The sequence below is a fragment of the Oryzias latipes genome, chromosome 13 (assembly GCF_053564925.1).
Source record: "Oryzias latipes strain Hd-rR chromosome 13, Olatipes_Hd-rR_3.1".
In the NCBI taxonomy this organism is placed as follows: Eukaryota; Metazoa; Chordata; class Actinopteri; order Beloniformes; family Adrianichthyidae; genus Oryzias; species Oryzias latipes.
This window is the reverse complement of record NC_136249.1, coordinates 19,459,219-19,483,835: the sequence shown is the minus strand read 5'-3', so window position 1 is coordinate 19,483,835 and position 24,617 is coordinate 19,459,219. Positions and strand designations below refer to the sequence as shown.

At 40.5% G+C, this 24,617-nt stretch overlaps 2 protein-coding genes across 2 annotated transcripts; both read left to right on the top strand.

Moving 5' to 3' along the window:
• The first annotated feature begins 573 nt into the window (after nucleotides 1–573).
• cryba1a (crystallin, beta A1a) lies at nucleotides 574–3,625 on the top strand. Its single transcript, XM_004075443.4, has 6 exons — nucleotides 574–697; nucleotides 1,112–1,178; nucleotides 1,340–1,458; nucleotides 1,653–1,794; nucleotides 1,984–2,126; nucleotides 3,075–3,625. Exons 2-6 carry the CDS (start codon nucleotides 1,140–1,142, stop codon nucleotides 3,220–3,222), a joined length of 591 nt encoding a protein of 196 aa, XP_004075491.1. The 5' UTR covers nucleotides 574–697; nucleotides 1,112–1,139; the 3' UTR covers nucleotides 3,223–3,625.
• Nucleotides 3,626–5,429: 1,804 nt separating this feature from the next.
• On the top strand, nucleotides 5,430–24,292 carry cpda (carboxypeptidase D, a). The gene is made up of 21 exons (XM_011482610.4): nucleotides 5,430–6,243; nucleotides 7,786–8,033; nucleotides 13,530–13,672; nucleotides 13,847–14,016; nucleotides 14,447–14,862; nucleotides 14,971–15,162; nucleotides 15,620–15,787; nucleotides 15,915–16,024; nucleotides 16,168–16,270; nucleotides 16,621–16,763; nucleotides 16,852–17,021; nucleotides 17,116–17,418; nucleotides 17,595–17,790; nucleotides 17,916–18,051; nucleotides 18,144–18,290; nucleotides 18,521–18,619; nucleotides 18,717–18,781; nucleotides 18,915–19,046; nucleotides 19,667–19,852; nucleotides 21,974–22,076; nucleotides 22,461–24,292. Exons 1-21 carry the CDS (start codon nucleotides 5,600–5,602, stop codon nucleotides 22,688–22,690), a joined length of 4,104 nt encoding a protein of 1,367 aa, XP_011480912.1. The 5' UTR covers nucleotides 5,430–5,599; the 3' UTR covers nucleotides 22,691–24,292.
• Nucleotides 24,293–24,617: the final 325 nt, after the last annotated feature.

The following is a 24,617-nucleotide window of genomic DNA, read 5'->3' as shown; positions in this document are numbered from 1 at the left end:
TAAAAAAAAGATCCTCCTGGGTTTCAATTTTCTCCTCAACATGGCAAGCGTTGCCATGTATGTGTGTGAATTCCTTTACGTGCTTTGTGCCATTGCATGAACAGGACGTTTCCTTTCTGCCTCTGTCTGTGACAATGCGAGTGCATGACTTGACATGACATGTGAGTGAGACGGCGAGGTACCACTGATTTGGGAACAGGCAAGTGGACCTGATGCATGGCAGACACAGAATTGCTCAGACCTGCTTGTTTATTGGAGATCTTTTTGGACCAAATGTACATGCTAAGTAAATATTTTAAGTTTACAATATTTACTAATTTAAGTTGAAGAAATACATCTGTATATTTTCTCTCTGACTTCGACAAATGGGGTTTATAAAACTGTGGAAACCTGCTCTTGTAGGCTATATTATGCTGGGACTTGGGGCAGCCCACTGGATGGATCCTTTGGAGCTTCTGCTTATTTGCACTGGGCACCGTGCCCTCTGTCCAGTCCTGCTGTGGGTCGCTAAAGCCCAGCAGCTCAGCTTTGGACAATAACTGGGACAGCAATGTGCTGACTCTCACCTCGAACCCTCAGGCCCAGCTGCTTTTCAGCACCAGGATGTATAAATAGGTCAGTTTTCTCCGGATCTGGACATCGTTTTAGTGGAGCCCCCTGTGAGCACTGAACAGCAATTTTCTTTGGGGCCGGTCAGGTAAGCCCTCTATCTCCATCCTCAGTGTTCAGACCATTGTCATTTTTTTCACTTCCCTACCTTTTGTCATTCTGCTGAGTCACAACCTATACGCTGAGCTCAGAGATGCAAACGAGCTGACATACTGACAGAGCTGGCATGCATTGAATCAAGCTTTGAAGATTTGCTCCAATACAAGTGACTGTTTTTTCTGTAAACCAAGTTGCATAATTTTACTGGGTGATGAACTTTTGGAAGCTATTTAAAACAGAGATGCATGGAAAACGGACAGATAGAGTTAAAATATCTCAAGACCAGCATGAGTTCAAGATTTACTAAGACAAATGGTATTTTCTCCACTGAAGAAAGTGGTTTCATTTAGCTTTTTTCTTGCAGCTTGTCATTCTTTTTATATATCTACTGTTTGTTTTGAAGGTAAATCAATACTGGGACTCACAGTAGCATGGCTCTAAACAACCCAAACCCACTGGGACCATGGAAGGTAAGGTTCATGTCTAGTCATGGACCATAAACAAAAGGCAGACTGGTCTTTTTCAATTTCATGCCTGGTTTGATTTCTCACAACACCTGCACTTTGAATCCACATGTGACTGAAATATGTCTGGCTCACGTATGGATTTTTTTGCTCTATGCTCCTCGCAGATCACAGTTTATGATCAGGAGAACTTCCAGGGCAAACGTCTGGAGTTTACCTCAGCCTGCCAGAACATTATGGAGTGTGGCGTCAACAACATCCGCTCTCTCAAGGTGGAGTGCGGAGCGTAAGTCAGAAAATGTGTCAAAATCCATGTATTTTTAAAAATGTTTTAAAGAATTTAGGGATCAAAAAGAATATTGGTACGTACTTAGAATCTGCATGTGACTCACCAGTTAAGTCATGCAGCTTGAAAAAAAAATTTCTAGTGCTTAAAAAATGAAAGTTCTGTGCATGTGAATGTGTGCTTTTCTTTGACAGCTGGGCAGGATATGAGCACTCGAGCTTCTGTGGACAGCAGTTTGTGTTGGAGAGGGGGGAGTACCCTCACTGGGAGTCATGGAGTGGCAGCAACGCCTACCACATTGAGAGGATGATGTCCTTCCGCCCCATCTGCTCTGCGGTGCATTTCTAAACTCTCATTTTCCTGTTTGCACCTGAAAATAATTTTTTTATGCAAACTTTTTGTCAAACAAGGAAAAGATTTGCAATCACTCTCACTCTGTGCAAATGTATTTCTTTTTTACTTATGTGTCCAAAACTGCCTTTGTATTACCAACATTTAACAACAGACTGTCTTCTGACCACACAGAACCACAAGGAGTCCAAGATGGTGGTGTTTGAGAGCGAGAACTTCATGGGACGGCAGTGGGAAATAAATGATGACTACCCCTCTCTTCAGGCCATGGGCTGGAGTAACAATGAAATCGGGTCCATGCAAGTTCAGAGTGGCGCGTGAGTGAACTGCCATGAATACATATCCAGTACATTTAACACGACTCACTGTTGCACGCTAAATTGTTTTCAAATATCAACTTAAATCAAATCAAATTTTATTTAAAAAGCATTTGTCACGGCTCAACAACACAAAGTGCTTTACAGAATGAAAATGTCGCTCAAATTTAAAAACCAAAGGACAGACCTTCACATAAAATAAAAAAAATCTGGGATAAGCTGTCTAAACATGCAAAAATAATTTATTGATATTTAAATATGGCACATTTTTTGCATTGAATTTTTTTTTGCCTTTCAGCAAAGTTCTACTTTTGTTACTTTCATTTTCCCACCAGAACCAGAACCAGGCTATTCATTTAGGTCTATAGTGAACTTTGTTTTTTGAATATTTTTATTTAGAACTTAACTCATGCAGCTTTAACCCTGTGTTTTAGTAAATAGTGTTTTCTCAAGCTAAAAATAAATTAGACGTTCCCCCTTTTTTCCAGGGTTATGACTTCATTAAAATATTGAGGCACATTATAAAGCATATCTTCAAATGGGCATGATCTTTGTGGAATCAATAAGTATCATATAACTACTTTGATGTAAACAACACATTAGAGCCCACCTTTTTATATACTTTTTCTCTGAGATAAGAGTAATAAGTAAACCACATTCTTTAAGACTGTCCATGCTTTTGCATTAAAAGTTTGTCTTTATTTGAAAACAACTCAAAAACTCTTTTAAGTTCTATAAGGACCTTGCATTGGGGATTTGTGTTGGCTTAAACTGAGGATACAAAATTTTGACAACTCAAAAATTCCAAGAGCTGCAGATACTAAATGTTTTGTAGCCATCCCAGGTTTGTCTTCTTGCTGCTTTTTTGATCTGAATGTGAATCATATCTTACTGGGAACACCTCCACTTTGTTTTCCCTAACTAGTGATGTCTCTCCTTCTTATCCAGCTGGGTGTGCTACCAGTTTCCAGGTTACCGTGGTTACCAGTACATCATGGAATGTGATCGCCACGGTGGCGAGTACAAACATTACAGAGAGTGGGGCTCCCACGCTCAGTCCTTCCAGGTCCAGTCACTGCGTCGCATCCAGCAGTGAGACCTGCAGCCAGATCTCCCAGCCTCTCTCTCTGTACCTCTTCCACATCCTCCTCCTCTTCCTTCCTTCACCCAGTCATTCCAGCACTCCTTGGTGCTTAACCCTTCAGATGTTTACAGAAATGTTGTTTTATCAAGATGGGAACAAAGAAAAAGTTGAGTAAAGAATCGAAAAGGGAAAGAAAAACAAAGAAAGAGTGAAGAAAAGTTCCTGACTGTAGCCCCACTAAGGAATAAAGAGTTGGGGGGGGGGGGGGGGGGGTTGAAAGTCCTGACGAAGCATAGCTGTGTCACTCAAAGTTGTTGCTCCTCTTATTAGTGGATTGAAAATGACACTATGGGGGAAACTTTTAAAAATGAATGGACAACTTTGAACAAAAACAAATACAAGTCTGCTGCTAACATTATGTCTAACTTGTGATTTATTTTTGAGTCTTTGTTTTTGTGAAGTTCAAGCTGCACCACATTCATTAATTTCAAAGTTCCTTCAATCAAACATTTACACCCAGGCCATGTAATTAAGGGTATTACTGTCCTGATCTCTGTTCGATTCCAGGACTGTAACATATAGTCTATATTCTTGGACAAAATAGGCACCTAAAGGCAGATCTTCATCTGCCAATGATGGAAGGCTCATTCAAACTGTGCAAAAGAGAAATACTGCATTTGCAGAGAACATGCCCCTTCAAATGTTAAAAGACATTGACTTAACTTAAGCTAATACTGATGCTGCAATAAAAAGTTATTTTTTCTCAAAAAGCATGAACATTGTTATCAAATTCTTTGAAGAGCTGCAAACAGTTAAATTAACTATTAGTCCAAAATGGCAGGGTCAAGACCCGGGCAATAAAAAGCTACGCACTGCCAGTTATCAGATACCCTGCAGGAATTATAAGATGGCGAAAGGAAGAGATACAGACCACGGATGTTAAGACACGAAAGCTCCTCACCATGCATGGAGGGTTCCATCCCAAATCCAGCACCCTGAGACTGTATGCTAGCCGCAAGGAAGGAGGCCGAGGACTAGTGAGTGTAGAAGCCACTATCCAGGATGAAACATCCAAGATGCATGAATACATCAAGCTCAAGGTCCCAACTGACAGTGTGGTCAGTGAATGTCTCAGGAAATGGAGAGCAGAGGATACAGTGCTGGAGGACAGATCCTCATGGGAGGACAAACCCCTGCATGGGATGTACCACCGGACCATAACTTAAGTGGCTGATATTAAGAAGTCCTACCAATGACTAGAAAGGGCTGGCCTACAGGACAGCGCTGAAGCACTCATCTTAGCAGCTCAGGAACAAGCCCTGAGCACCAGAGCGATAGAGGCTCAGATCTACCACACCAGACAAGACCCAAGGTGTAGGCTGTGCAAAGAGGCGCCTGAAACAATCCAGCACATAACTGCAGGGTGTAAGATGCTGGCAGGTAAAGCATACATGGAGCGACACAATCAAGTGGCTGGAATAATATACAGGAACATGTGTGCAGAATATGAACTGGAAACCCCAAAGTCAAAATGGGAAACACCTCCGAAGGTGGTAGAGAATGAAAGGGCAAAGATCCTGTAGGACTTCCAGATCCAGACTGATAGGATGGAAATGGAAAAGCAACCAGACATTGTAGTGTTGAATAAAGAACAGAGGAAAGCCGTTGTGGTGGATGTGGCAGTGCCAAGCGATGGGATAATCAGGAAGAAGGAACATGAGAAACTGGAGAAATACCAGGGACTCAGAGAAGAACTGGAGAAGTGAGTCCTCTGGTAGAGGACCTGAGCCTGGGTGAGAAACCACCCGCGGAAGGGTGAGAGGGGCGTTTTTATTTATTAATGTATTCATTTTTTTAAATATAATACAATACACAATATAAATGTATATCATACAAATTATTAGGCTTCTCTTTCAGAAAACCAGATTTATGAATAAAATAACAAAATTGTTTAAAAAACTTATTCTCTTTCTTTTTGGACACAACCAAATTCAATGTTAAGGTATGTAATTGTTGGGAGTATGTTTTATTGTTGAAAGCCACCTACATAATCTACCTATACTTCCAGAAAATTGGAACCAAATTGCTATCATGAAACAGGTGCTTTTGAGTTTCATTATCTTTCGCTCATACAGTATCCTGTTAAAACCGAAACATAACAACGGTCTTTAATTTTTTGTCCAACTCCAGCGGTCCACCTTAAATCGACGTATAGCTCCGCCTCTATGACGTCAGCGGAAGCCAAGCGAAAACAGGCAGGCCAGGGAGGCTGACAGATTATAAAAAGAAAAAGGAAAACTTCCTTGTCGATGAGTCGGTGTGTTTAAAATATTCGACGCTGTGTTGCCCTTCTAACGTCCAGATGGTCTATTAGCAGAAGGCCGACAAAATGCTGCAATTCTTTGGGAAAACCTCGTTTAAACGGCGAGGGTCACTTTTCGTCTTTCTTCTCCCCCTCGTTGTTTTTCTGGGTGACGCCAGGCTACAGAGGACACGCAGGGCCGGCCAGTCGACGGAGGAAATGTCGGAAACTTACGACAAATACTACAACTATATTGAGCTAACTGAGCGTTTACAGCAGCTGGCCCGGAGGTACCCCACCATCGCTTATCTGTCGAGCATCGGCCAGTCCGTGGAGGGCAGGGAGCTGTGGGTGATGCGGGTCACCGTGGACCCCGACAAAGAGACTCCCGGAAAACCTAAGTTTAAGTACGTGGGAAACATGCACGGCGATGAGACCGTGTCCCGCCAGGTGCTGGTCTACCTGGTGGAGTACCTGCTGGCTCGGTACGGGGAGGACCCGCGCGTGACGGCGCTGGTGAACAGCACGGATATTTACATCATGCCGAGCATGAACCCCGACGGCTTTGAGAGGTCCAGAGAGGGGGACTGCGCCGGGGACCACGGAGGCCGAAACAACGCCAGAAACAAGGACCTGAACAGGAGCTTTCCTGACCAGTATGACGGGACGAGCACGGACGCGGAGACGGTCCCCGAGGTCATGGCTGTGATCAGATGGATCCAGGAGAAAAAGTGAGTCTGTTTAGGTTCTCGGTACTTTAGGCACATCAAGGTGAACGTTTTAGCCCTGACAGGAGGATCCTGGAGGTCCAGACAGGTGTTTCCACTGTTTTTTTCGAATTACAGATGTTTCCTTGTATTCGATGACTTAGTAGAACCTCGTCAGATGGAAGCAACATATTTTATGCCACACATATCTTTTTAGTCAAACTTAAGCCCTGCCAGTTTCACAGCTGAAGTGCAATAACTATTTCCTCATGTTGTTACACAAGGAAATAAGTTTGTTTAATGGTGATTAGAGTTTTTTAAAACAAAAAATCTCTTTCTGTGTTTACACACACTGAGGTGACGATCTCCAAATTTGTATTCATTTTTATTTTTTTTTTATTTTCACCGCTTTGTTGTTTACCTTTCTGCATGTCCCTTCAGGGTTTGCTACAGCGAATCAGCTTTCACTGACTAACACAGGTGGTTTGGTAGAGATTTTTACGCCGGATGCCCTTCCTGACACAACTATGTGTTTTATCCGGGCTAGGGACTGGCATGGGGGATCTGGACTTGGGCAGTACAAACCAAAAATCCATAACAGAAACAAAAATACACAAAACATTGAATAAACATATCATCAAAAAGAGCTAGATTATAACTAGCAAATCAAAATACCAACCACGAAACCTTCCACTTGAATGTTCTGGTACTTAAAAACCTCAATTTTCATATAAATAAAAAGTTGTATGAGTTTATTTTTCCATTCATTTATTGTTAGTGATTTAATACTTTCCAGTTAATCATTTAGCAATACCTAATAATACACATATAACACACCTTTCTTCCTTTTGAACATTTCATTAAATAGAAAAAAAAGTGATGTATCTGAAGGTATTTTTTTCTTAAACATGTTTTTCCATTTCCTCCGTAGCATTAATCCAATAATTTCCGATAACAGAACAGTCCCTGAAGGAATGTGCAAATGCATCGATGGGGTTCATTCGTTTCCTTGAAATGATGTCAGGTCAACACGAGAACACTAAGCAATAAAAAAATCAATTTAGCATGCCTTTGAATTGTAGAAAAATAACTGCAGTCAGAGCTGGATAAATTAATTCAACTTTAAATGCCAAATCCTTTCAACTATACTGTCATCTCCTATGGGGTTTTTTTTTTTTTTGATCCCCCCGGATCATGCTCCGAATCAGTGAATATAGAAATTAGAAAAAAACAGCCCATGCCTTTTACTGCAAAGAAGTAATCAAAAAGGAAGAACAAAAAATCCTGGAAAAAAAGTAACATTACATTTGGAATGAATCTTGTGTACAATCTTAAATCACCTCATGATTGTTGGTATGGCTAAATTTGCATGCATTCTTTTTTGACATGCTTTAATTAGAAATGCCATCCCTTTCCTTTTTTATACATATAAAAAGCTAGGATGGATCTAGACAGACAGATGTCCTGGATAAACATTTAGCTTCATTCCCTCTTTGACACTAATATCCATTTCCATGAAGTTAAACATCTTGAAGCTAAAGCTTCACAATGCTGTCGTTTCTCCAGGTTTGTGCTGTCGGGGAACCTGCATGGAGGCACAGTTGTTGCCAGTTACCCATTTGATGATTCTGCCAAGCATCAACGCCAGGGTTTCTACAGCCAGTCAGCGGACGATGCTCTGTTTCGCTACTTGGCCCTGGCGTACTCGCAGAAACATCCCGTGATGAAGACCGGCAAGCCCAACTGCCCCGAAGACTCCTCAGAAACCTTTGAAGATGGCATTACCAATGGGGCACAGTGGTATGATGTGCCAGGTGAGCCGATCATGGGTCATTGGTTTTGGCTGAAATGTCAAAAATGAAAATATTTCCCCAGTGTGATGATGCATTAAAATATGCAGAATCCTGGATTATTTTTCAGTTCTTCAGATGATTCGTGGGGACGAAACTTTTTCACGTCCCTGTTTTTTTTAAATCACTTCCATGTTGTTGTTGTTTTTTTTTTACTTTTTGGGATAGTACAGGTAGGGGACAGAACTTCATGGTTCTCAAAGGTTTCACAGCAACAGCAGTCAATGAGTACTCCTTGTTGGAGTGTTTGCATAGAGTTGAACAGGTTTCAGTATTTGGCCTCTCTCTGTCATGAAAGTCAAGGATGTTTGTCAGGATCTCGTGAAGGCTTGAGTCACTGGGTACGATTTATTTGATAGGATCAAGATGCAGGTTACTTGGGTTTGCCTTTCACGTGGCGTGACGGCTACTGCTTTCATAGCAGTGTTTTTCTATCTCACAGATGCTCAGCGGTCCAACGTGTCTAATGTCAAAACATGTCAAATTAGGCACCTCTGCTAAATTATTTTGAGTTAGCTAGCTACTGTACCTGAAGGCTAGACAGATACAAGCCTTTAAACTCCCACTCCAATCATTTTTTTAATCTATTGTAGAAGCATTCCTATATATTTGTAGCCAAAATAAAAATAAAACACATGTGTTGTAGTTTCTGCAGAGTGACAAGAGTTCTTTTGAAAACTTGCCTCTGAGTTGTGGGGGGGTAACCCTGGACTGATATTCCATCTTCCCTTTGTTTCCCCACTCTCTCGCTAGCTCACAGCCCCTCACAACCCCAAGCTAACATTACCGGTGAAACAAAAATGGCGAGCAGTAGGGCTGCACGATATGAGGAAAACTCGCGATATGCGATATTAGAGATTAAAATTGCGATAACGATAAAATTTGCGGTATATAAACAAATAGCAAAATAACCAAATAACCATTCCCATTACATTGCAACAGTTTAAAAATTATACTCCAAATGTCACTCGTCGACATAGGTGACAAAAATCTAACATAATAGGCCTCCATCCGATTGGTCAAATGCATAAAGGGATTTATTTGATTCGTTAAATGGTTCAAGCTGACATAAGATTGTTTTAGCACATTTAAGGTTTCCGATTTATTGCGATATTTGCCGTCTTTTGCGATATGCATATTGCAGAGCTGGATTTTGCGATAACGATAAATTTGCGGTATATTGTGCAGGCCTAGCGAGCAGTAATGGAGCTTTCCAGCCGTGTAGTTTTGAGGGGGATGTGAGCTCAGCCGAGGAAAAAGAAGACTTGCATGGATCTTTTTGTCTTCAAATGGATGCATCAGAATGAAGCGCAGGGAGCTTGTGGCCTGCTGATTTTATTTTATACCTAACAATGAAAATCTTTTTTAAACATTGTTTGATTTTCTCCCAATTTGAATTAAGTAATACTCCGAAACACAGTTTTAATCTTAAATTTCTTTATATGTGTTCTCGGTCATGAGAACTGCTACACGTTAAAAACACCATTTTCATTGGAGTGGGTCTTTAAAAACAGAAAACACTGCCTCACATTAATAAACTCACAGGAGCTCACAGACTGAATTCAAGTTATACTGTGATGTAACTCTGGTTTGGTCAGCTCATCTGATTGTTGTGTTGTTGTTGTTCTTCCTTAGCCCTTTGTGTGATTATGGCCACAGGGTAGACACTTGATCTGCAGGCGTTCTAACTTAGTGTTGTCGGTTACTCTGAGTGTTTTGTGTGTGAGGTATCTGCAGTGTTTTTTTTCCTCATTAGAATGGCAACTTTCCTGTACATGTCAGTTTACAGCAGTGTTAGGTTAGACTTCTCAAGCTGCAAAAAACACTCTCAAGTTTCCTTGACTTTCCGCTAAGCTTTCTTCTCTTATATCTCAACCTTTCAAAGATTCATAGTTTCACTAATATAATTTTGAAACTTATACGGCTGAAATGCTTCTGCCTATAAATAGACATGGATATAACAAATGCTTTTGACACACCTAGCCTTTAGGGAGCTGTTGTTTATGAGAAACAAAAAACTCAAAAGTTCCGGTCTAATGAAGAGATTTTATTAAGCATGAAGCGAAATTGACTGGAGATTTCAGGTTACCTGAAAAAGTTACAGTATAGGCTGAAGTTGCAGGCCACCCTAAATATGATATACTTTTACAAAACATAATGCATCTCTTGTGTTGAGTCATACCAACAGTTTTCAGGTCTTCATTAGCGGCATTGCCGCTCTATGATTGAACACAGTCCTCGAGAAGAGAAACTACATTCTCTCAATGCTTGCTGCTAATCTGATTAAGTTTACTATCCAAGCATATTTGTTTCAAAGATGTGTTGTCCCTGTGATTGGAATGTAGCTGCTAAAGCTCAACTGGCCACAGGTGATGGACTCATTGTTGGGATGTTAGCTGACATAACGAAACTTCCAGGCGAAGTGCCAGGAAATGGAGTCCGAAACAAAAGACTGCTTTGTTGCGAGTCATCTGTTTGAAATAATGACTCAACGGATCATATCATCTTAATCCATAATCGTTTACACACTGATCAATGGGCTCTTACCTTTTTCTGTTCTAGTTCTCCTGCATTGGGAAAAAAACAACTTTTTCCTGATCTTTAACGGGCATGCAGAGGTAGAGCACGTGGGCTCTGATTGGAAGACTGCAGGCTCGGTTCTCTTACCCGCCCGTGTCTCAATGTGTCCTTGGGCAAGACGCTGAACCCCACATTGGGTATAGGTTATAGCAGGGCCGCCCTATGAATGTGTGTGTGTGTGAATGGGACAGTGACTGCCAAGCACTTTGAGCCTTCAAGGTAGGTAGAAAAGCACCAAATAAGTTTACCCATTTACCATTTCTGATTTACGGGTTCATTTTGGTTTAACCGTTTATTAGTCATTTTTTTAAAAGGGAGGTCTTTTAATTCCATTTCAGCAAAGGTTCATGAGAGGAGGACATTTTCAGTTCTGCTGCAGGATCATAATCAATGTTCTCTGGAGGTTTTAAGTAGTTGAAATTAGATGGGTCATGCTGAACAGCAGATAGTCATATGACTGTTTCACCTCCTGAAGTTGTTTGAGGTACTGGGTGTTTAGTTAAACAACGGATTCTGTTTTTTCCACTGCATCATTCGATGCCTGAAGCCATCGTACACTAAAGAATTCCGTGTTTGCTGCTGGGCGCGTTCACACTTCACTGTTGGATCTGTGTCACTGGTGCATGAACAGGGTTTTAAAAGTTGGATTTACTTTATTTACTGTGCAACCCGGATTTTCATTTTGGAGAGTTTTACTTTGTTGCTACCTAAACTATTGACATAAATAGGATTCATATACATTGTTAGGATTCATATACATTGTGGTGACAAATTGTTTTTCTTATTTGTCATGTTTTCAAGTTAAGATCTTAATTTATTACAGATTTGCTCAGGGAAAAATTCCTAAAGAATTAGGTTTATAGCCGCAAAACTTTAAGAGTCTTAAAGGGAAATTTTGCAAAGATATTTAGAAAACAACACTCATACTTGAGAGCTGGAGTTTACAACATGCTGTGCTAATGTTATTGGCCATCACACAAATACATGTGGAATCAATGTTTTAGCATTGTTTGGTAAATGTAAGAGAAGAATCCATCTAGCTCTGAGCGTAACAGCAGTATTGGTTGAAAACAACAGATACAAACAAAATTTTGTTGTTAAAGCTATGAAATCTTTTTTATGTGCATGTGATGCAAACAGAAAGACGTCCAATCACAAGCTGGCTTCTACCAAGTCAGGGGAATTATATTTGGAAATACCACAGAGAAGGATGTGTGTTATTTGCACTAAACATTAACTTACCATTTCTTATTCACAACACTTCAACAATGCCAAAATAATATGACACACTTTAACCACAAGTAACAGAACAGTCTAAAAGCCCCCAAAAGCCAGGTTTTTCCATTTGAAGCTGTTGTGTCAGAGACATTATGGAATGGTAAATGGCGTTTACTTGTATAGCGCTTTTCTACCGTTCTCGAAGGCCCAAAGCGCTTTACAGTCACAAACTGATTCACCCAATAACACACTGGTGGCGGCTCCGCTGTAGAACACTGGCGCCAACCTTCCAGCAGAAGCAATGTGGAGTTCAGTGTCTTGCCCAAGGACACTCCGATACATAGGCGGGCGAGAGAATCGAACCTGCAATTTTCTGATCATAGGTCGACTGCCCTACCGCTGCACCACGGCCACCTCTGTAAAAAGTGCCAATAAGAAAAATACAGTTTTACCCGGTAAAAATGCATTTTCATTTATGGTTTTAAACAGCATATGAATAATAAATAACTTAATCTATTCTGGTAATAGAATTGGACTATATTGTATGGCCACAAAGTTAGTTGAATCTTTTATGCATCAATTTGTGGACCAAATAACACTGAGCTAATAAAATAAAACCAGGTTAACACGTGTGAGTTATGCATGTGGGCCGTATAGAAAGAAAAAGCTGTTGTTTTTTTTGTAGAACAAGAAGAGGTCAAACGAAAGAAAAGTCAGTTATGAAAAAAAAAGTCTAAGTGTGTAACTACAGAGTTTAAAAAAAGATGTAGTTGTGGACAAACATTCACACATTTTAAACTTAAAGGAAATGATGATGCTGAACTTCCTAAAGCTGGTTTCTCAACAGGGAGAACTGAACTTTTTAAACGTGATATTAACAGCATCCATCAAATCTCTAATGGGGGTGTCTGGAGCTTTGAACAGATCTCCACTGCATTACAAAGGGGACAGTGCTAACCACTGCACCATTTTGCAGCCAGCAAAGAATGCAAAGGGGGCAGAGCACACATAAAAATAACGTTTTAATATTTCATAGAAACAAAGGGGGGGAAAAGGTAATAATATTTTTTGTATTTTGAAAAAGTTTGCCTTTAAAAGACATTTTTGTCATTGGTTGTGTTACATTCCTAGAAATTCTACACATTCACAATATTAAAGAAATGCAACAAAAATATTTGATTCTGGTTGTCAGTTGGTCAAGATTCATGACTTGCTTTGAGTCATTTTGTGTATTGTGGCTAATGGGTGAGTTTATTTATTTTTTCTTAGACTAACTTTGTTTAAATTGAGGAAAACAGCAGAATCTGATTAAAAAAAAACACACAGCATGCTGTCATGGCAACCCTCTTTAAACTAATGGCTATCGCTCAATGGGGAGGGTCAGCTAAACCACCTAAACTCCAGTGTGTTTCTGTTTGCTCAACAAGAGGTCTAGGTGACAGGCAAACTGCAAATGTCGTAGCTCACTGCCAAGCTGAGCACTCTTTGAATGATTGTATTAGTGAGACACGGCCCTGCGGCTTCGGGGTCAGTTTACAGAAGCGGCGGAGTTATCACTGCCTTAAGTCTATTTGCACATTTCTAAAACGGTGAATTCAAAAAGTAGGGCCTTTTGTTTGTTTTAACATGCTTTGTTGTTGACATTTGTTGCCTGTCCTCCAGGAGGAATGCAGGACTATAACTATATCTATGGAAACTGCTTGGAAATCACCATGGAGCTCAGCTGCTGCAAGCATCCCCCCACTAATGAGCTCCGTAAGGAATGGGATCTAAACAGGGAATCTCTTCTAGCTTACATGGAAAAGGTACAGTTTTACCCCAACAACAGAAAGTAGAACTTTCTGTTTTTAAACCAAACTTCTTCATGTTTTTTTGTATTTAATAGAAATAAAACAACCCTGTTTTCCTTATTTTAGCATCTCTGCATTTCTGCAAGTTTGCAAACTTAGTCAAAAAGATCAAATTTTGCTGTTTTCCAGGTGCACATAGGTGTTCAAGGTTTTGTCACGGATGCTGTAAGTGGAGCTCCCCTCAGCGATGTCAGCATTGTCGTAGCAGGCATTCGTCACAACCTGACCACAGCAAAATATGGAGATTACTATCGGCTGCTTCTGCCAGGAACCTACAACATCACAGCTGTGGCTGCTGGGTGAGTCAAACAAAACACTACCCCAGTCTTTACGGCAGCTAAAGTTTAACATCAAATACTGCTGACAATGCCCCGAGTTTTTTCTTTTTACATTTTTTCCAGTTCAGTTTCCAGGTAAGTTTCACAAATGTTAACATGTAGATCTTACATACTCTTAAATGAAGAAGCTGTCAGGGACAGACCCGCTTCACTAAAGTGAATTGTGTAGCTTTTTTCCTCTCCCAGTTGCAAAGTTAACCTTGTTACCAAAGTATACATCAGCTGTGGATCTCTCATGCTGTAACTTGTTGGTTAAAACTTTAAAGAATATTACAGTAAAGCCTCTCATGGATGTTGCAATGTAAAGTTTTACTCTCTCTTTTATGCAGAAGTCTTGAGCCTTCTCTTTTTTTGTTTGTTTTATTTATTTATTTGTTTGTTTTGTCTACAGGCACTTGTCCAAGACAATCAGAAATGTCCAAGTCATTGAAGGCGAAGCCACTAAGCTTAACTTTACTTTGGCTCCTTTGGTTGATAAGACCACGATAAATGTCTCTCTGGATACAACTTCCATGCCACCTCATGTTCATCAACAAAACACCTCTACCAGTCCCTCTGACTTATCACCAACTGAACCTACTCTTCCTGAAGAAAACACTAGTCGCCCCCGTATTTTTCCATCATTGCATAAGCCTATCCAGCCCCAGGAATTCCGCCACCACAACTATGCAGACATGGACTTGTTTTTGCGAAAATACAGCAGCAAGTTTCCCTCCATCACCCACCTCCATTCTATTGGTCGATCGGTGGAAAATCGTGAGCTATATGTGATGGTCATCTCTGACAACCCAAAGGTTCACGAGCACGGTAAGTATTAGGATGGAGGATAGGACCGGAATCAGAACAGCATACTTTCGTTCAGACTCTGTTTTTGTTTTCTGGTATGCTGATGGTCTCTATTTCTCTCTTTTCCAGGTGAACCAGAATTCAAGTATGTGGGCAACATGCATGGCAATGAAGTGGTTGGGCGAGAGCTGTTGCTCAATCTCATTGAATACCTCTGTCTTAACTACGGCACTGACCCAGAGGTCACTGAATTGCTTAACAACACTCGAATTCACATCATGCCGTCCATGAACCCTGACGGTTATGAGGTGGCCCGGGAAGGTGAGGGACACGTCCATGCACCGTTGATTCAGAGCTGACCTGCAATGAAGGGTACCATTAAGGAAACACTTGCGTTGATGTAGGATGTGGCTTGCTTTTGTAAAACACGAGCAACTTAATGATTACCACCCGAGGGTGTACCCTGCCACAGCTGTCCCATTTATTTGTATTTAGTAAATAAAACAGATGCAGATTACCTAGATCATTTTCAGGCACTGAAGGCTAACATTTTGCAAACCTTTTCAAGAGTTTGTTTGTACATCAAAATAACCTATAATATACCAAAAAATTCCAACAGAAAAAGATGCAAGATGGTAGACTAGCCAACCTTTGGTCAGTGACTGCTGCTGCTGTGCATGGGGAATGGGGTTTAGAGGACTAGCAGCCATGTTTCCGATTTTAAAGAAGACTGCATTTCTGAAAAGATGGCTGATCCTTTAGGTTTGCTTCTTTACAGGTGATGTTCAGGGCTACAAAGGACGCAACAACAGCAACAACTTTGACCTGAATCGCAACTTCCCTGATCAGTTTGTCGACATCACTGAACCCAGACAGCCAGAGACCACAGCTGTCATGAACTGGCTGAAGATGGTCCCATTTGTCCTTTCAGCCAACCTCCATGGAGGTACAGCCTCATTTTGAAACCCTAGTGTCTTGATGCATTGTATGTGCAGTGTTGAGTATTGGCACTTTGATGGTTAAGAGTGAATCATGGTGTTTCTCTGTCTCATGCTTGTTTTTGTGGAATTCAGGTTCTTTGGTGGTCAACTACCCCTTTGACGATGACGCAGATGGGAGCAGTCGTTACAGCAAGTCACCTGATGACGCAGTCTTTCAGCAGTTGTCGAGAGCCTATTCGCAGGTAGCCAGACCGTGTTGTTAGACACAAGTTTGATCATATACCGGTAATGTGTTTGAAAACAAATCTGTGGAGAGAAAATCTTTTTATCATGGCCACAATGGCACTCATTGTTTGGTTCCTTCTTGCTTGTGGTTTGTGTGCAGGAGAATCCTCTGATGCACAATGGGCACCCTTGTAAGGACCTGTACTCTGAGGACGTCTTTCAGGATGGGATCACCAATGGTGCTCAGTGGTACTCTGTTCCTGGTAAACCAACATTTATTCATCCAGTGTCTCTTTACCTTTTCAGTGTGTTTGTTATAAGTGGACCAAGCAGGCGAAAACAGGCAACAAAAAACAACAGCTGACTTTCAGATGCTGTTGCTAGGCAAATTACTTTATTTTGTCACATTGGAACAAGAGAAGGGCTTTTAAGGGCCATTTTCAAAACCTCCCTTTTTTTCATCCATTTTTGCCTCTACTAATTGAAAGATCTCTGGGAATGCTTTAACAACAGACCAAAAGATGATTGGAGTGGGACTTTAAGCTAAACCAAAGGTTTCTAATGAAGGAGGAGATGATTGGTTAAACGATGCTTTGACTTCCTTACACTACAGGTGGCATGCAGGATTGGAATTACGTCAATACAAACTGTTTTGAGGTGACCATTGAACTGAGCTGTGTCAAGTACCCAATGGCTGGAGACCTGCCACAATATTGGGAGCAAAACTATCGAGCCTTGCTTCAGTTCATACATCAGGTTGTTCAAAACGCTTAAACTATTGTTGACCCTTAACTTGAATGTTGCTCAGTTTTGTGTTAGACGCTGTTCTTTGTGGTCTCTGTAGGTTCACACTGGCGTTAAGGGCACCGTTTCTGACATTGGAGATGGCACAGGTATACCAAATGCCACCATCAGTGTGGAGGGGATCAAGCACAACATCACCACAGCTCATGCTGGAGACTACTGGAGACTGTTGGTCCCAGGGACCTACTCTGTCACTGCCTCTGCCCATGGGTAATGCTTGTGCTTTGAAATGAAATTACTGTGAATGTACCGAGAAGTTTCTAACTCTTCTTACTTTCAATTATCTTCACTTTTGTTTACACAGTTATAAGCCTGTGACAATTTTGGCAACGGTTTCAAAGGATCGAGCAGAAATAGTTGACTTCCGACTGACGCGTTTGTACCAGGATGGCAACGGCCAGACTCCCAGCGGTCCCTATCCCACGCAGAACCCGTCTGAGAAGGAGCTGCAGAGCTTGATCAAGGAGCTGTCCTTGGGTCAGGGCTTGGCGCAGCTGGTTAGCAGTTCAGCCACAGACAGCAGCTTTCGCTACAGAAGCTTCAGAGACCTGTCCGCCTTCCTGAAAGGCCTGACACTTAACTTTCCAAAAATTACCATTCTACACAGGTGGGTAGGTTCAGTTTCCCCCACACTGTGGTTTGATGGATGTTGTAACTGAATGTCCATTACAGTTTGAGCTGGAAGGAGGTTGTTTTCCATTTATCCTTGTGTCGATGAATGTGTGGAAGTTTGATTTGTTGAAGTTTGATCTGTCTGGTTTATTCCTGTTTTTTTGTGTCCAGGTTGGGTCAGAGTGTGGAGTTCCGAAATATTTTTGCCCTGGAAATATCTAATAAGCCTACAGAGCCAGAACCATCGGAACCAAATATTCGCTTTGTAGCAGGAATCCACGGGAATGCCCCAGTGGGCACAGAGATGCTGCTGGAGTTTGCTGCCTTTCTGTGTATCAACTATGGCAAGAACCCAGCTATCACCAAGGTGGGAGTTAAAGCAGTGTTGAATTCCTAAAACACATTGGAGTACATCAATTAATTTGTCCTAAACAAGTTAAATAAATTGTAGCAAGATTGTAAATATATATATTTTATTGATCTCTTCTCCAGCTTATCAACTCAACCCGGATTTTCATTGTTCCCTCTGTCAACCCTGATGGACGAGAACAAGCAGTTGAGAAGCAGTGCACGTCGGCACAGGGCAAGAACAATGCCAATGGCAAAGATTTGGACACAGACTTCTTTGGTCAGTAATCAGAAAAACTCTGGAAATGACCTCAAAACAGAGTTATCCGGTATCCAGCATTTCTGATTTATCTGTGTTTTCTTCTTGAACAGGCAATGCCTCCCAACGTGTGGTTGAGCCCCAGCCTGAGACCAAAAGCATGATGAACTTTATCATGAACAACAAGTTCACTCTGTCTGTAGCTCTGGATGGAGGCTCCCTTGTGGTGACGTACCCTTATGACAAGCCTGTCCAAACCGGTAAAAGCATTATACAAAAAGCTGCTGATTATACATTTGTATTTTCATTTATGTTTCAAACCCCAAAAAAGCTTGAAACATGTTTAAATTACTTATTGCAGGAGAAGGAAGGGCTGTACTTGTTTGAAAATGTTCCAATAAGCATAGATAAGTCCAAATGATGTAGTAGTCTGCACACTGCTTCTGTGGGTTTAGTTGTTTTTTTATTCAATCCTTTTTTGTTTTTCCAGTTGAAAAGGAGGGCACACTGAAGTATTTGGCAAGCGTTTATGCCAATAACCACCCCAAGATGCACCTCGGGGACACTGGGTGTTCCAATAATGCGCAAGGTATGCAATTTGAATCCTATTTCAAACTTGTCTTGTTGGTTATAAATGTCAGTTTTTAGGACGTTAAGCGGTGTCGGATGCTTTTTCCGGTGCTCAGGGGGCAGAGTTCCAGATGGAGTAATACTAGCAGCAGAGAGACAAAGTCACATGGGGAGCATGAAGGTTAGTCTGTGACAGCAGTATGGTGTTCCTTTGATTGATCCACCTGCTGTGTATTTATGCAAGAGTTTTGTAACCTGAGTGCCTGGAATATTACGTGAAAAAGTAGTCAGTTTGTGTTAACCTGTCCTTCCAGGACTTCAGTATGGACTTTGGCAACTGTCCTGAAATCACTGTGTACACCGGCTGCTGTTTTTTCCCCCCGGCTGATCAGCTGTCCACACTTTGGGCTGAGAACAAGAAAGCCCTGCTCAGCATGTTGGTGGAGGTATGACGGAATATTTTATCAGCATAACATGGACTTTTTTTTTTTTTTTTTTTAGTGTACAGAATTTCTGAAGAAAAAAACCACAATGCGTCTGACAATTAAATACTTGAGAGGTTGCGGGGGCGGCTGATGTGCAGAGGTAGAGCGGTCGACTTGTGATTGGAAGATCTCAGGTTCAGTTCCTGCCTTGCCCGCCCATGTGTCCTTGAGCAAGACACTGACCCCCTATTGCTCCTGGTGGTTGAAGGTGGAGCTGCCATCAGTGTGTGAATGTATGTGTGCGTGGTGAATGGTACTGTAACTGTAAAGGACTTTTGGCATTAAAGCTTGGTAGAAAAGCACTATTTAAGTATACGTCATTTACTATTTTGGATGTTGATTATGAGGTTGATGATCTCTTTTTTTTATTTTTTTGTTACACTGTTCTTAGTCTGAAAGGGCCTGTTAAATATAAATGTTCCTTGTGTCCCTTCAGAATCTCCCAGAAATGCATTTAAAACAAGTAAATGTGACTTGCAGTAAATAAAATCCAAAAACTTGTTAATTTCAGTAAATTCGTGATTTGAAATTTTAAAAGAGGCTATGACAACAACTTTACTTTCAACTGTCGCCTCATGCAGGTCCATAAAGGAGTGAGAGGTGTTGTAAGAGACAAGAAAGGAAAACCAATAGTTGGAGCCATCATTGTCATAAACGGTGGAAGGAGAGTGTATTCCACAGAAGGAGGCTACTTCCACGCTCTTCTTGCTCCTGGCAGCCACGATATTGAAGCCGTTGCCGATGGCTACCAACAAAAACATCTGAAGGTACACACTTCGTCAAATATCTTTTGGATTGCAGACAAACCTGCGTAACATTTGTAGTAAGTAAAAGGGGAGTGTCAGTCACTCCTTTTTCTTTGCTATCATTCAATATAATGATGCCAGGAAATTAAAAAGAAATGTAATTAACAACAACCTGGAGTTGCTTAACTGGAGTCATGCCTCCACTTTAAAGGTTCAGTGGGTTAAAAATTGCCCCCCTCCTGTTTTTCTTGCCTCCACAAACTGATGAAAACAAGACAAAAAGAAAATCGAAGAAATAAAGCTGTACAATAAATGATTTTAGAGTCAGGTTTCTCAAAGGCAGCTTGCCTTCTATGCACTGTATGCAGAGCATATTTAAACAAGCTTGTATTTGAAATTTACCCTGGTAGTCTTAGTGCTCTAAGTGGGCACAATCGTTTAGTTTCTTTTGATTGCACTAGTGACCCTCGTGATTCTTTGGAATGACGCAGTCAATGAAATCTGCTTGATACTAGGTTTTTTATCTAGACTTAAGTAAAATCAGGGCTTGAACTTCATTTCCAAGTAAAGTTTCAATTCAAAGGAGTCATCAGAAGACAAAAGGCTGGTTTAAAAGGAAACAGACATAGAACTTTAACCTTATTTCTTTTGAAAATCTGAATTAAATGCCTGAAATTTTGCACTAATAGAATGAAAAATACATGCAGAAAAAAGGTATTGAGTGAAATATGTTCATTTTGGAGACAAAAAACAAAGGTGTCATTTGTCCGTAACACCATTTACTCTTGATGAAGCAGGGTTCTGCTATCGAGTATACAGCTCAGGACATTCCTAAAGTTGAAGCTCACTTACAAATGAATAAAGCACTTTGTTTGTGGAGCTTCTACTTTTTTGTTGGTCATTAAAAAGGAAATCGCTTCCTCAACTTCAAGATTTCACTCTTGACACATATAGGTAAAAAAAAAAAGAAAGAAAAAAGAAATGCATATGAAATACAAGCAGTACTAAAGAGAACACTTGGAAGAAGTGCAGTTATGCTGGAAAAAAAAAAAAGTCTTGGTAAGACTTTTAGCATGGCTCCCCATTACTGTCCAGATCAATGTGAGGTGTAGGGCGGAGCAAACAAAAGCTCTCTGTCACCTCCATCTTTCCATCTGGACTATGTGATGTTTGAAGGCTGGGATAAGCCAGTTCTTGGAAAAGATGCTCCTTAATGGTAAGTCCTAGTTCCAGACTATAGGGTGCGAGTTTTCCATTTGGTCTAAGAAGCAGGGGATCCACCACTGCGTGATACATCTGCTGGTAGTCTGGTGCTGTGAAGCCATGAATTATCAGATGGCCACTGGGCGTCTTCTCCTCTTTCCTGACCGTTTCCCTGCTGGGTGGCAGATCCGAGTGATCAGGAATCAAAGCAGCATTTTTGATGTACCTGTCATCTATCGGCTTGTTAGGATCCGTTTCTCTTGGCTCAAACATGAGGTCCAGATCAGAAGCTTGAGCCATAGAGGGGTTCCTCTTTATGATGGTCCTCCCGTACTTTTGGGGACATCGAATACTTTGTCGTAGTTGATACGGTGGGATGTCATACTTCTGAAAATGAAGGTGGCGTTTATTTCAGACAACCAGACAGGATTCCCACTGAGCAACACTTACCATTTTTTTAACCAGCATTAACAAATCCTCTTCTTTAAACGATTGGAGGACAGAGCTGGGAATTTCCAAAAAAACACCTAAATGACAGAAATATGGGACAAAACAAACTTGCTGTGAAGAAAATTAGATTTTTTTTTTTTTGATGACACACATTTGCAGGTGAGTCACACCTGCAAGTGAGACTTCTTGATTAGATAATTACCAGCCCGTGTTGTAAAGAAGTTAAAAGGCAGAAGCAGACATCTTAAGAAATGAATGACAGAGGAAGCTTTAATCATATCATAGCTTTGTGCAAGACTAGAACATACAATCATGTATTTTTTTTGACGATCTGAAAATGGTAACCTTGACAACCCTTGTTTCTAAAAATTCCACATAAATCCATAGAAGTTTTCACTTTAGTTCAAAGATTTCTAATTGTTACAGATCATTCATTTTTTTTAGATTCTGCTCACATACCTAAAAGATGCATCTTAACTACCTTTTTAGGTTGTGGTGTCTTCCTATGAAGCTGCCAGATTCCTGCTCTTTGAGTTTGATGCGGACAACACCATCTTTGGCTTGGAAAGGGAGTTTGTTGTGGCCAGTGCAGGTAATTTTTAAAAGTCTTTTTTTAATATAAAATACCTAGGTTTTGTGTACCACTGTGTGCGGTTTGTTCATAGAAAATCACCTGATCTTTTTATAAAAAAAAGATATAAATTAAGAATTCCATCATGTTTTATATAAACCTGAAATCCTGTCACAAAGACTACTTGTTCCTCTGTTTTCCCCATTTGTATTATTTAATTCTTCTTTTTCTGTACCAAGGTAAAACTGTTAGGAAATCTTGACACAGGCCGGATAATCTTAAGTACAGGCTTATTGTGTGATTGTGAGGAGTGTGTGTATGTGTGAGTAGTTTGTCCTATTTGAATGCATATTTTGTGTATTAATGCAGGCATTCTTTGTGTTTTGTATCTCTTTCTGCCTGCAGCAGCCTCCATGACTGCGTTGGTGGTGACGGCATTCATCATCTGGTGCGTGTGCGCAGCCAAGTCCGGTCGTCAAAAAGACGGCTTCCATCGCCTGCGACAGCACCGTGAAGATTACGACGACGACGAGATACGTCTCGCCTCCATGGGCTCCAAGAAATCTCTGCTTGCCAATGAGTTTCAGGATGAGAGTGAAAGCGAAGAGGAGACTTTGTATGCGAACAAAATCTGAGAAATGTTGAACCACTTTAGTCCAGTGCTGAACCCCCACCACTGTCATACTACAGATCAGCAAAGGAGCATGCAAAACTCAAGACTGAGCTGCCTCTCTGTGTCGGTGTATTAAAACTGTAAGATAATTCTTTTTTTAAACTCCACATCATTAGTCTCAGCCTTGATTACTTGGATTTCAGTTTTGCTAAATGAATTTTTTTTTTTTTCCTCCCGAGCCATTTAAGACTATTCCCTTAGGTCAAACTCCGTCCAGCCCATCAAGTCCAAAACAACCTGTTTGATAGTAGACAAATCTCCTCCAGGTGTTTTTGCTGTTTTTATTTTCAAACTATTTATAAAAATAGTTTTTATTTATTAGTCCAAGACAAAATGGTGGCACAGCAATGTCCAAGCCTTTAGGTGACTGAATCCAACACGGTGCCTTGTCTTCTCTAAACTTTATACTACTTGCTTCATGCCGGGATTTGATCCAAAACTCAGGTGGTTTTGCGGGAAATATATGAGATCAGGGGATCTGAGATCCAAAGCGTGCAGTTGAAATTGGCTTATCTGTTCTCAGCAGATTTATGTTTGTATGTTTGGGAGGAAGCTTAAAAATGTCATGGAGAATTTGTTAAAAAGCTTCATTCTAACTCTGCCTTGTTAATGGAGTGTTTTCCTGTTGTGATCCAGCATTGTGCAAGCTGAAAATAGATTGTTGTTTTTTTTTTAATCACTGGCCAAGACAGAAACCTACAGGTAATTGTGAAAAGAATGTATTCTATTATCTTTGAGTCTGTTGAAATCTGTAAAAAAAACAAAAACCCTGCTGACTTTCACTAATGTCACATGACATCTGTGCCCAAATTCTTTTAACAGAAATATTTGGAATCTTCTGAGTTTCTTTTTCACTACGGTGACTTAAATTTGGAATGAACAACAAATGACTAAGCAAAATAAAATGTTTTTGTTTGTTCTAAAAACCAAAGGGCGTGTTATGCAGAAAATGGATCATGGTTTATGACAGTGTGACTATATTCACCAATCTTTTTAGGCAGCATCAGTCTCTATGGGGATGTTTGTTAGAACATTTTGAACAAGTTTGTCAGAGGTTCATCACAATTTGAAAGTTTTACCATGAAATCGTTTTTCCTTACATGACTAGAAGGAAATTGAAGAATGATGGATGAGATTTTCATATGTTTGGACTAACTTGCGGATCTCCAAACTATGGGTTGTCTACAACTGTTTCATTGCTTTGCATGGCTTTGAAGCAATACAAATGTTGCCGTGACAGGTTTGCTGTAATTTCTACAGCTGTTTTGTCGAGAAATGATTGTGGAGAAACACTTTTGTAAGTTATTTTTCCTATACTGTGCATAAGATCTGTATATGAACTTTGGAATACCATTTTTGTGTGTTATTGTTGCACAGTGTTGGTGTAAAGATTTTATATAAACTGGAATGAAATGTAAATATTTATCAATTGTGATTGGGAGTGAAAAAGTGCACTTTGTGTTTACCATAAATCCACAATATAACATCTCAAAGCTTTGTTATACCATGACAGGCTAATATTCACAAGACCTCACAAAACAAGGAAATAAAATAATTCACTGCACATCTTTCTATTGTCTTCAGTTTTCATGGAACTGCTTTGCAATTGTTGATTTTTCTTTTCTTCATGGATCTTATATTAAGAATAGTGCAAGTATTCTCATCAGAATCAGCTTTATTGGCCAAGTACAGTGTGGATACAAGGAATTTAGCCTCGGTGTCTTATGCTCTCGTGCAAACCAAACAAGGTATAGAATGGTGAAAAGGTAAAGACAAGAGAAAAATATAAAGATAAAATAAATTAAAATACATTAGCAGTTATCGTTTTCTGTTCCGTGCTCTGTGACTTGTCAGGAGTTCATCAGAGTGACAGCTTGGGGAAGAAACAG